The sequence below is a fragment of the Eretmochelys imbricata genome, chromosome 7 (genome assembly GCF_965152235.1).
Source record: "Eretmochelys imbricata isolate rEreImb1 chromosome 7, rEreImb1.hap1, whole genome shotgun sequence".
Taxonomy (NCBI): Eukaryota; Metazoa; Chordata; order Testudines; family Cheloniidae; genus Eretmochelys; species Eretmochelys imbricata.
Window position 1 is genome coordinate 93,775,704 of NC_135578.1, and position 10,961 is coordinate 93,786,664.

At 46.2% G+C, this 10,961-nt stretch overlaps 1 protein-coding gene across 1 annotated transcript; it reads right to left on the bottom strand.

The window, feature by feature from the left end:
• Positions 1–6,453: 6,453 nt before the first annotated feature.
• On the bottom strand, positions 6,454–9,837 carry CYP26A1 (cytochrome P450 family 26 subfamily A member 1). Its single transcript, XM_077821513.1, has 7 exons — positions 9,649–9,837; positions 9,221–9,445; positions 8,717–9,004; positions 8,372–8,521; positions 7,501–7,635; positions 7,003–7,155; positions 6,454–6,795 (listed from the first exon to the last, which is right to left on the bottom strand). Exons 1-7 carry the CDS (start codon positions 9,835–9,837, stop codon positions 6,454–6,456), a joined length of 1,482 nt encoding a protein of 493 aa, XP_077677639.1.
• Between the last annotated feature and the right edge of the window lie 1,124 nt (positions 9,838–10,961).

Below are 10,961 nucleotides of genomic sequence, written 5' to 3' on the forward strand. Positions count from 1 at the left end.
TGTTCTTAACTCTGAACAAAACGCTATGTTTGTTCTTTCAAATGTTTACAACTAAATGTTGACTTAATACAACTTGGAAACTTTACTATGCAGAAGAAAAATGCTGCATTTAACCACCTTCATTTAAACGAAACATGCACAGAAACAGTTTCCTTACCTTGTCAAATCTTTTTTTTAAACTCCCCCCGCCCTTTTTTTCAGTGCTTTACGTTTAACACAGTACTGTATTGGCTTTTGGGGTTTTGTTTTATTTTTCGTCTCTGCTGCTGCCTGATTCTGTACTTCTGGTTCCAAATGCAGTGTGTGGTTGACCGGTCAGTTTGTAGCTCTGGTGTTCATAACTCTGAGCTTCTACTATACTGCATAGGGCAGGGGTGGCCACCCTGAGCCTGAGAAGGAGCCAGAATTTATCAATGTACATTGCCAAAGAGCCACAGTAATACGTCAGCAGCCCTACATCAGCTCCCCCCCCCACACTCCCAGTGCCTACTACCTACCAGCAGCCCCGCCAATCAGCGCCTCCTGCTCCCTCCCCGCACCTCCCCATCAGCTGTTTCATGGTGTGCAGGAGGCTCGGAGGGGGAGGGAGTGGAGCGAGGGCACAGCAGGCTTCGGGGAGGGGGCAGGAAAGGGGGAATGGGGACAGGGCCTGGGGCAGAGCCAGGGGTTGAGCAGGGAGCACCCCCAGCACATTGGAAAGTTGATGCCTGTAGCTCCAGCCCTGGAGTCGGCGCCTATGCAAGGAGCCGCATATTAACCTCTGAAGAGACATATGTGGCTCCGGAGCCACAGGTTGGCCACCCATGGTGTAGGGTGACCACACATCCTGTTTTGGCCAGGACACTCCCTTTTTTAAGCCCTGTTCCAGCCGTCCCGACTGTTTTGGCAAAAACAAATGGGACAAATGCCCCACTTTAGTTAAAAAAAAAAAAAAGTGGGGTGCGGAGGGACATGGGCAGGGAGCAGCGATGCCAGCCCTGTGCAGGGGGAGGCTGGGCTCCAGCAGGGGGCAAGCAGGACTTGGGTGAGCAGCAATGCCAGCTCCAGCCTTTGGGAAATATGGTCACCCTATCTAGTATGTGCACCGCTGCTTGCCTAAGCCATGCCTGTCCCCTGCATGGGGAGGGGGACTCGGGTCAATGGCTCAGGCCAGCCCTGTGTGGTGTCCTGTTTTCCCTTTGGGAAATGTGGTCACCCTAGTACTGTGTCATCCTACAAAAGCATATGCCAGCTTTTAAATATTTTATCTGAAACTCATTAAAAACTGTCTATGCTGCTCTTATTCTTTGGTTGGAGACAGATTTGTGAAATATTTTATCTTTAACCCACCCACGAAGTTACATTCATTTACATAGCTTAATGAAGGCTGCATTATTCATCAAACATCTCATATAACATTTTTCATATGACATTATTAAACAAGCTAGGCAAGCCAGTATAGTAATGAACCTTCTCTAAACTTTCTGCCAGTTATGTTCCCTTACTCCTAATCTATCACTCTAATGGTTGCAACTAATAAACTTTAAGAATCTTTGCCACTAATCTGTATATGTTTTGCAGTGCATTCTGGATGTATAGCTTGACATAGAGAATTTACAATAGAGACCACCTGGCAAACAAAACTCTTTATACTAACAAATGCTATCCAAAGCTACCCACCCCCTCTTTATTCGGGGGTAGGGGGAGATAAGGAGAGTCCCTTACAGAACCTTTTATCCTAAAGTGTTTTGCAGCCAGTGATAACTGTAACCACTTCTGGGGAGGAACACAATCTTTTAAACAGTGCACACCACAATACACCAAAACCAATATTTGCGATCATCTTTTCATATCTGAAACATTGCCAGAATATGCATGGATTAAAGTGGAGTCTGAACCTCTTTGACACTTCATTCTTTTTTGTGCTTTCAAACTTTTTCCCTAACTTGCATTTAGGGGCTGCACACAAGCTAAACATAACACCATATTAGCCTCATCTGACAATGCTAATTAATACCAGGTGTGTATTAAGGCAAAAATTTTCAAATCTGGTTCTCTGCAGTTAGGCTCCTAAAGCCATATTTAGGAAGTAAAAGTGGCCTGATTTTACAGAGGTATTGAGCACCGTAGTTCCCATTGAAATCAATAGTAACTGCAAAGTCTCAGCACTTCTGAAAATTGCATGTTATTTAGAAGCTGACATACAGACTTAGGGACCTTAGAGACTAACCAATTTATTTGAGCATGAGCTTTCGTGAGCTACACTTCATCAGATCTGATGAAGTGAGCTGTAGCTCACGAAAGCTCATGCTCAAATAAATTGGTTAGTCTCTAAGGTGCCACAAGTACTCCTTTTCTTTTTGCGAATACAGACTAACACGGCTGTTACTCTGAGACTTAGGGAGCTAATTTAGGCATCGAGGTTTGCAAATGTTGGCCTAAATCCACTGTGATGGAAGCCTCAAATGATATCTTTCCTGATGAATGTTGCCCAGGAGTAAAATATTCAAAAAGTACATAAATCCCATTTTCACAGATGACTTAGGTACTTGGGTACATTTTTTCTCTAAATTGCTAAGTATTTTTTTCAGTACTTCTCAAAAAACACTCCAAGTCATCAAAGGGAGTAACGGAAGAAAACGTGATGCAAATAGAAACTAACATGCAAAGCAGAACAACCTTCTATCAAAATGTGATCTCTCAAAGGTTAGAAAGAAATTCCTAGAAAAAGTCTAAACAAAGTACAGGATGTTGAATGTAAGAGAATGTTTTAAGTGTTCTGGGCTGTTCAGTTTTTTGTATTTCTTTTAAACAAATTAGCAGGTAAAACTTCTTTCTGCTGTTCAGCTGATAAAAATATTCTGACCCTTGTATAATTTCACTAAGACACATGGCAATCAATAGGCTGAAATGTTCTTTCAATCAAACAAACAATAATCCTTTTTTCCCCAGTTCAGTTTTCAGAATTCATTACATTAGGTTTGTGCAGTTGTTGCTTATTCACGGAGTCATTACTTTTAAATTCAGCATTATCCATCTACATAAGCAGTGTTGTTGTAGCCATGTTGGTCCCGCGATATTGGAGAGACAAGCTGGATGAGGTAATACATCTTTTATTGAACAAATTTCTGTTGATATTACCTCACCCACCTTGTCTCTCTCATTGCCCATTTATGACCTTAAGTTAAAAAGGGTTCTACATTTCAATCAGAAATCAGTTCAATATGTTCCTTAATGCCATATTTAATCAGGAATTAACCTTTGTATAACATAACACAGTAAATTTCAAAAATATGATGCATTTGACATGCTGCGAAACTGAGTAAGTTTTACTTCAAATAGGTTAAAGACAGGTGTTCCCAGTAGTCCATGTTACAGCTAGAAAAACAGTATGGGGCCACAAAAAAAGCAAGCACAGCCTTACATTTAAAGATCAGAGTGCAGCCCATGTTTGATCATCTGGATTTTTAAAAGGTGTCCGCAGGCCAAAATGTTCAAAAATGACAAATGAATGTAGGTGCCTAACTTGAGACACTTTAAAGGGGTCTGATTTTTATAAAAGGCTGAGCACCTGCTCTCTGAATCAGGTCCCTTAAATGGGTCTCAAATTAGGCATTCAGAAGCACTAACACTTTAGAAAATCTTGGATAAAAATTTCAACAGTATCTTATGGTTTTGAAAATGGGATTTAGAAGGGGGGGGCGGGAATTTACCCTTCGGCCCTACTGTTTAGTTACAATGCTAAAATTGTTGGGAGCAGATCCTCAGCTACTGTATATTGTCACGGTTTACCTCAGCTGAGAATCTGCCCCAGGATATCTTGACAGATCCTGACATAGTAAGACAGCGATAGCATTTTATCTCCAAACACAAAATTGCTGCAGCATGGCTCAAACCTGGCCAACAGTGAGACAGAAAAAAATGTTACTATGCTGCCAAGTACAATCTTAGATTTACAGTCGGATCTAGCCATTTATTCTCCAAACATAGCAGCCATGAGCACTGAAGTTGTTATATATTAGAGCAGTCAGTATGGCTGACACTTTGTTAAAGATACTGGTAGCAGGTGCACCTATTGTTTAAGTCCCGTGTAAGAATATGACAACAGTCCAGTTTTAAAAACCCCCACATTTCCAGAATATTTATGATCTAATATCTTTTTCTATTTGCAGACTATTGTAAAGATTAGCAGGACTCTAATAGTGCTATTTAAAAGTATATGACTAGCCTTTACATTATATAAGGCTGCAAATGATGTGTAAAGTGTTTGCAATCAAAGGGCTGATTCTCTTTCATACTAAGGCCACTTTATTCCACTCTGGCAGTGTGAAAGGGCCTAAAGTAAATATAAATTTTCAAGTGGTCTAAATAACAATCAGACCCAGAGAGTTCACATAATAACAGTGATCTTAAAATTGGGCAAACTGCCTCTGAAAAGTCTTGGCAAAGAGTGATTTTTATATAAAGCAGAGCCTTGTAATGAGACAATGTAGGCAATGTTTATATCTAGAACTAAATCACTTTTAATCTTGATCTGGAATAATTCAAAAAGCTATTTATAGCAATGTTGATTGTGGTTAACATCTTGCCATAGAAATTAGTATTTGATTTTTAACATTAATAGATGACATGCTTTTATGCTGAATAGAAACATTCACAAGACTTTTAGTTGCCATTATTTGGCACGTGGAACATTTACAGGTGTTGGCTATTCAGAATTTTCTCCACAACCCCTGAAATCCTCCTCAAGATTGGGAATAAGATCACCTAAGAATTGTTCAGTACAGGGAGTAACTCAAGTGCCAATGAAGTTTGCTTTTTTATGTGTATGGTGCTAGCAGTGTATGTGACACTAGTGTGACAGTTCACCTTATCCAGTATTTGTGCAACCAGCCTCTCCAGCTAAGGGTTTTTTGGTCACATTTCTACCCTGCCTCTGTTCTAAACCTTAATTTTTAAATTAGCCATGGTTGAGGGAGAGTCAGACCAAGCACATTGCATCTCTCCTGCTCCCCAACTCTACTAGTACATGTGGGCCTGAATCACTGCTAACTGCTTTTGTATTTTGCCTTTTAGTTTTTGTTCTACGAAATTCCAGAATTGTTAATGGCAAACCCCATCCTTCCTCTAAGGGCGCTTCATTACAGCATTTACAGTTGTAATCTAAACCATTATACATACATATGGAAAAACAGCTATCAGATAGCTAGCTTCTTTGCAATAACCATTGAGGACAGACAGACAGACATATTGTTTATGACAACGGTCAGGGGGCTGTTGGTGCAGGATAAGAATACCATGCAACCGATGAAGTGAGCTGTAGCTCACAAAAGCTTATGCTCAAATAAATTGGTTAGGCCCTAAGGGGCCACTAGTACTCCTTTTTTTTTTGCGAATACAGACTAACATGGCTGCTACTCTGAAACATGGGAGAAGAGGAGCTAAAGAGGTTTTATTCTAGACTTTTGTTCTGGTCTCTGCCTATACAGTTAGGAGTTTATTCTAGCAGTCTGACAGTGGGTGTAGTTTAGGCAACATGGTTTACTTAGTCTTAGTTTACCATAAATCAAAGTTAGATTTATAGACTACTATACATTGGACATGGTAGGGAAATGGCCTGTGTTATTTCCTCTCAGTCAGCTATATAGAGGGTGGGTTTTCTAAGTGGATAACAGAAGTCTCCAAGAGTTTGAATTTGAGATGTTATAGGATTAGTCAACCTGTTTAGAAGAGTCTTAGTTGCATTTATTAAGTTGGCTTGGTTAAGCCTCAGTATCTTTAACAAGTGAACTGTTTTGACTCTAGCTGGAATCTTCTCAGGAGTTGTGCGTACAGAAAGAATAGAGGCTAAAATGCAAGACAACTTATAAGGTTAGGAAAAAAGAAACCTAAACCAAGAATTCAAATTCTTGTTTATGCCACCCCAAGCAGCTAAGGTAGTATATGCAGAAAATAACCAACATGCTAGAGATATTTGGAGCAAAGCATCTTCAAAAAAATAAACTTTATTTTAAATCATAATAATCCATAACTTTGAACACAAAACCTAGTATCTGAAAACATTCTCCTTGCTTAAATATAAGCCAAGTATGTATTTTGGTCATGGATGTGCAGTTAGGTCCCATGGTTTCATGTGTTTGTTAAAAGTTGAAGTGTCTCTGAACGCATACACTGTCAAATTCCTTCAAAATGCTAAAAAAATTGACAAGCTTTCAACAAGATTCTTAAATAAGAGAGAAACGTTTCCCTAGAAATAAGTTATCTAATTATGGACCACACTGACCCATAATTGTAGTGCTTGAATATATATCAACCAAACTTAGAATATTTAGTAGATTTTTAAATTTTTTTAAAAAGACATAAATAACTATTATACATGTACAAGTTAAATATTTAATATTGGGTTTAGGTTTCTATAAAAAGCTATGTATACTTTAAATGCTATAGAATTTCATCCAGAAGTAACCTTTGACCTCAGATTTGGCCATTGAAACCTATGAATTTGGTAGGCAGGTTGTCCACTGGATAGACTATGGGGCCAGTTTTCATTGTAGGGGGTCCATTTAACAGCTGCCAGTCACAATTCCGAGCCAACTCCACAGTAAATATTTTTAGAAGGATTTTTGCGAACTCTTTGCCCACACAGCTTCTCAAGCCTCCTCCAAAAGGGATGAAACTGAACCTGGAGGAATCTTCTGGAGAGGGAGACATGAAGCGATCAGGGTCAAATTCATCCTTGTTGGTGAAAAGGTCTGCAACATCATGTGTATCACAGATACTGTAGATAATGTTCCAGCCTTTAGGAATCTGGTAACCCTGTTTAAAAAAAAAAAAAAAAGTAAGAAATTCCAATATGTGAAGACTTCAGCTCAGAGGCAGATGGATGCCAAGATTTTAGAGAGAAATCAAAATCCCTGTATAAATTGTCAGTTTGACTTATTTTCAAATAATTACTAAGGAGAAAAAAAAATTACAGCCTTCAAAGGGATTTAATAGAAGCAGAGCCCAAGTAGCCCAGCTTACATTTAACTCAAAAGTCTTGAGTGCAACTCGAAATCCTCCAGGAACTGGTGGACTCAGCCTGAGGGTCTCTTTGATGACACAGCTTGTGTACTTCAGCTGTTCCAAGACTTCTATATCCAGTTGTTTGTCTTGGTTCATGCTGCACAATAAACCCTAAGAAAACAACATGGTTAACATAAGGCTCTGCACATAAAAGCCAGGCTACAGTTTGTGGTAGCTGGACACTGCATTGCCATCACTAATGTGGTACAAACTAGTCATCAAGCTCCCAGGTAGTACAAGAGAAAGGGCTCCCCAAACAAGCTTGAATCATTGCAAATCTCATTTTTTCAAATGGAATATTCAGCTCTTCCTGGTTAAGTTGTTTTAAGGGGGCATTAACTTTGCTTAATTAAGAGATTTATTCTGCAGTCTGTTAGAGTTCATACACTCCCTTCTCATGAAGGAGGAACAAACTGAATACAGAGGAATTTTAACTTCTACAGAGAAGACACCCACCTTCATTTGTAGCTCCTTTCTCACTTTTTGCAGAACAGCCGGGTGGAGCCCTAAGAAGGTGATTAGAGACGTGGCCGCACTGGCTGTGGTTTCATGCCCTCCAAACAGAAGTTCTGTTGCCGATTCTTTTAGCTCCTGAGACAAAGAGCAGGATGTCTGGGTTATTTTTCAAAGATAATAATAAAAATCACACACACGCACGCTATTGTTTTAAGTACTTGAGACCACACTGCAGCGCCAAACTCATCGCCTTCTCCTCCCCTTCCCAAATGCCCTTCTAAAACTGCATCTCCAGTAAAGCAGAGGGGAAATTCCCTATTGAAACGCCACCAGTGATTAGCGATATTCCTAGGCTCCACATCGACAGGCTGCGTTTGAATATAAAGCCACGGAAAGACACGGGGAGGGGGGAGAGAAGATGAGCCGATACTCCTTGTCCGGGAAGGGATTTTGGAGAATGGATGGCTTACGGAAAGGATTGCTCTGGCTTGCCACCCGTCGTGTTGTGCCGTTTAAACGGCCCCAGCACAAGAGAGGTTTCGAAAAGCACCAAGGGGGATTTCGATCGTGTTGTGCCCTGGGAGCCCAGGATCCGAGGCGGTTGGGGACTGGAGCAACTTCCTCAACTCGGGGGAAAAGGGGGACACCACTCATGGGTCGCCATCGTCAGAAATCCTGGCCCGGAAGCGGTTCCCCTGGCTGAGACGAGGACTTGCCACCCTGATCTTCCTTCTCCCGGAGACCGCACTGCGGGGGGTGTACACTTAAGGCCCGATCCTGCTCCCCTTACATCAACAAGAGCGATGCCAGGGAGGTTAAAGGCAGCCCCCGGCTGGGGCTATGCAGCGGTCCCCGCGGGCGGGCGTCTCACCTGCAAGTTCAGCGGCTCCCCGTTCTCCTGCGTGTGCTCCATCAGCAGCTGCAGCGCGTCCTTACAGCCGCCCGCGGGCTGCGTACGGGCCATCTTCGCCCGGATGTTCTCCTCGATCTTGGCGTGGATGAAGTTCCGCGCCCGCAGACCCTGGGGGCGGAGAAGGGAGCCGAAGGGCTGCGGGTCATCCCGCTGCCAGGCCGTCCCCACACGCCCCTCGCAGTGCCAACCCCCTGGGCGCACGCTCCCAACCCTGCCCCAATTCCAGCTACCATCGCCGGGCACCCGGAAGTGCCTGGGACCCCCCACCCCAGGGCTAGCCCCGATCGCGGGCAGGAGCTTTACCCGGTAGAGCCCGCTGAAGGGCACATCGATGGGCAGGGAGAAGAGGTTGCGGATCATCTCCTCGAAGGCCTCCACCAGCTGCCGCTCGCTGTCCTGGTCGGCGTGACGCGGCTCGAAGCCCAGCAGGATCCTCATGGCGATGCGGAACATGAGGCGCTTCACTTCGGGGTAAACCAGAAGGCAGGAGCCGCAGCTGCGCAGCCAGCGCGCCAGGCAGGCGCTCACCTCCTCCTGGAGGCCAGGGACGTAGTGCTGCAGGGCCTCCCGGGAGAAAGCCTTCATGATCACCTGGGGAGAAGGAGAAGGCTCAGGCCACCGCGGCACCGCCCCAGGGGGAGAGCGCGCCGGGGCCGGAGCTCAGCCGGGCTGGCCAGGGGAGCGCACACCCGCCCCAGCCGCGCAAAGGAGGGCGCCACTCCGGGAGCTTTGAGAGCGCCCAGGAGGCGGCCCCGGCCAGATGCGAGCCGGGGAACTGCCGCCTGGCCCTGGGGTGGCTCGCGGTACCTTTTTGCGGTGCTTGTGCTGCCCGTCGTGCAGGTTGGAGAGGCAGCCCGACCCCAGGATGGTGCGCACCGAGGCCGGCCACTGCACCGACACCAGCCGATGCTCCCCGAGCAGGATGTGCCGCACGTTCTCGGCCCCCATCACCCGCACGGTGGGGCGCCCGAAGAGGTGGGTCTTGTAGATAAATCCGTATTTCCGACGCTTCATCTGGAGAAACTTCCGCCGCTGGAGGGAGAGAAGGGCCGTGATAGCGGGGCTCCGGGCCAGCCGCCCGCCCGCCTCCCTGCTAGCGCTGCCCTGCCCCGCCCCGGCTACCTGGAGCTCAGCGCAGAAGGCGGAGCCGGGTCCCCGAGTCGCCCCTGGCTATCCCCCGAGGGGCTGCCCCTTCCCGAAGCCGGGCGAGGGCAGGGAGAGCTCGTGGGCCTTACCTGCAGCACCAGTTGCAGCGTCTCCCCGAAGAAAGGGAGCCCCATGGTGCCCGGGGGCAGCGGCAGGCTGCAGCCGGGCTCCCGGCCGCTCACGCAGTACAGAGCCCACAGCTTCACCGCAGCCAGGAAGAGCAGCAGGGGCAGCAGAAAGGTGCACAGCGTGCTGGCCAGCAAGGTGGAGAAGCCCATGGCTCGCGAGCGGCGCCTGAAGCCCCTACCTGTCTCCGCAGAGCAAAGCTGCGCACAGGCCGAGCCCCGCCGTGGGCCCCTTTTTATAGCCCTCCCCAGGTTGCTGCCCACTCTACCTTGGTCAGATAAATTAGTTCACCCAAAGTTCATCTTTAATTACGGATTGTGGCCTGGCTCCTCCCCCCGAAATCTTTAACTGTTTGTTTTGCGCGGTGGCTTCTCCAGGTCTCCCTCCTCCAGGAGCTACAGACGAGCCACAGAGCTGACTTTGAAAAGGTGCTAATTTCACCCGGACAATAGGGCTCGCGGGAGAGGGGGCCTCGGAGCTCAGCTCCTTGGGGGCGCTGCTCTGTAGCTCATTGAATAATCATTAAAGGATGGAATGGGGGCCGAATTGCAAACAGCTGCCAGTTCGACTCGTCAGGCTCGAGGAAGACCAGCTAATTAACGGCATCCCTTTTACCTTTGTTTATCACTGATTAAACGGAGTAAGACTGTATTGACGCAGATTATAGAAATGCCTCACTTACTTTGTCCTTATGCCCAGTTACACGGGAAAGCACACACCGTGTTTATGTTTTGCCTCTGGGCATGGTTTGATAACGACCATACCCACAACCGATCTTATTTTTTAATCTCTCCTACTGCACTTTGCAGTTCAGCGGTGGGTTGTTTTTTTTAAAGACCTGAGCCCCAGCTAAATGCTGAAGAGCCGAGCAGTTGCATACGGTGCGTAGTTCATTGGACTTCGCCTGGTTCCGGGTTCGGGCTCTTGCTCGTTAACACAGCGGGCTGCAGCCCCGGGAGCAAGTGGCGCAGACCCTGGACAGCACTAGCTGGGCGGGCTGAGCCGGGGGCTGAACATCTCCTCCAGGGTATCCCTGGGTAGGAGTGAGGTCCCAGGACCCCAGCTGCACAGCGCTGAGTCGGTCGGATCCCAGCTTTGGGGTTATGGGATAAAAACATAATTATGTCACTGGATCACTAACAGCCGCCGCTTCCCCTTGTCCTCTCAAATCCGCGCGTGGCCTGCAGTTCACCTCAAAGGCCCCGCTTGTATTTACGGTCGGGGTCCTGAGAGGAATCCGCACCAGGCCGGAGTAAATTCTGAAAACTTATGATGC

Bases quoted from the DNA above. Each gene is read 5' to 3' on its own strand.
- CYP26A1 (XM_077821513.1), bottom strand. From the start codon at position 9,837: ATGGGCTTCTCCACCTTGCTGGCCAGCACGCTGTGCACCTTTCTGCTG. The intron at 9,446-9,648 runs GTAAGGCCCACG...CTCTCCCTCCAG, and splicing joins CGCTGCAACTGGTGCTGCAG to CGGCGGAAGTTTCTCCAGAT. The intron at 9,005-9,220 runs GTACCGCGAGCC...CCTTCTCCCCAG, and splicing joins AGCACAAGCACCGCAAAAAG to GTGATCATGAAGGCTTTCTC.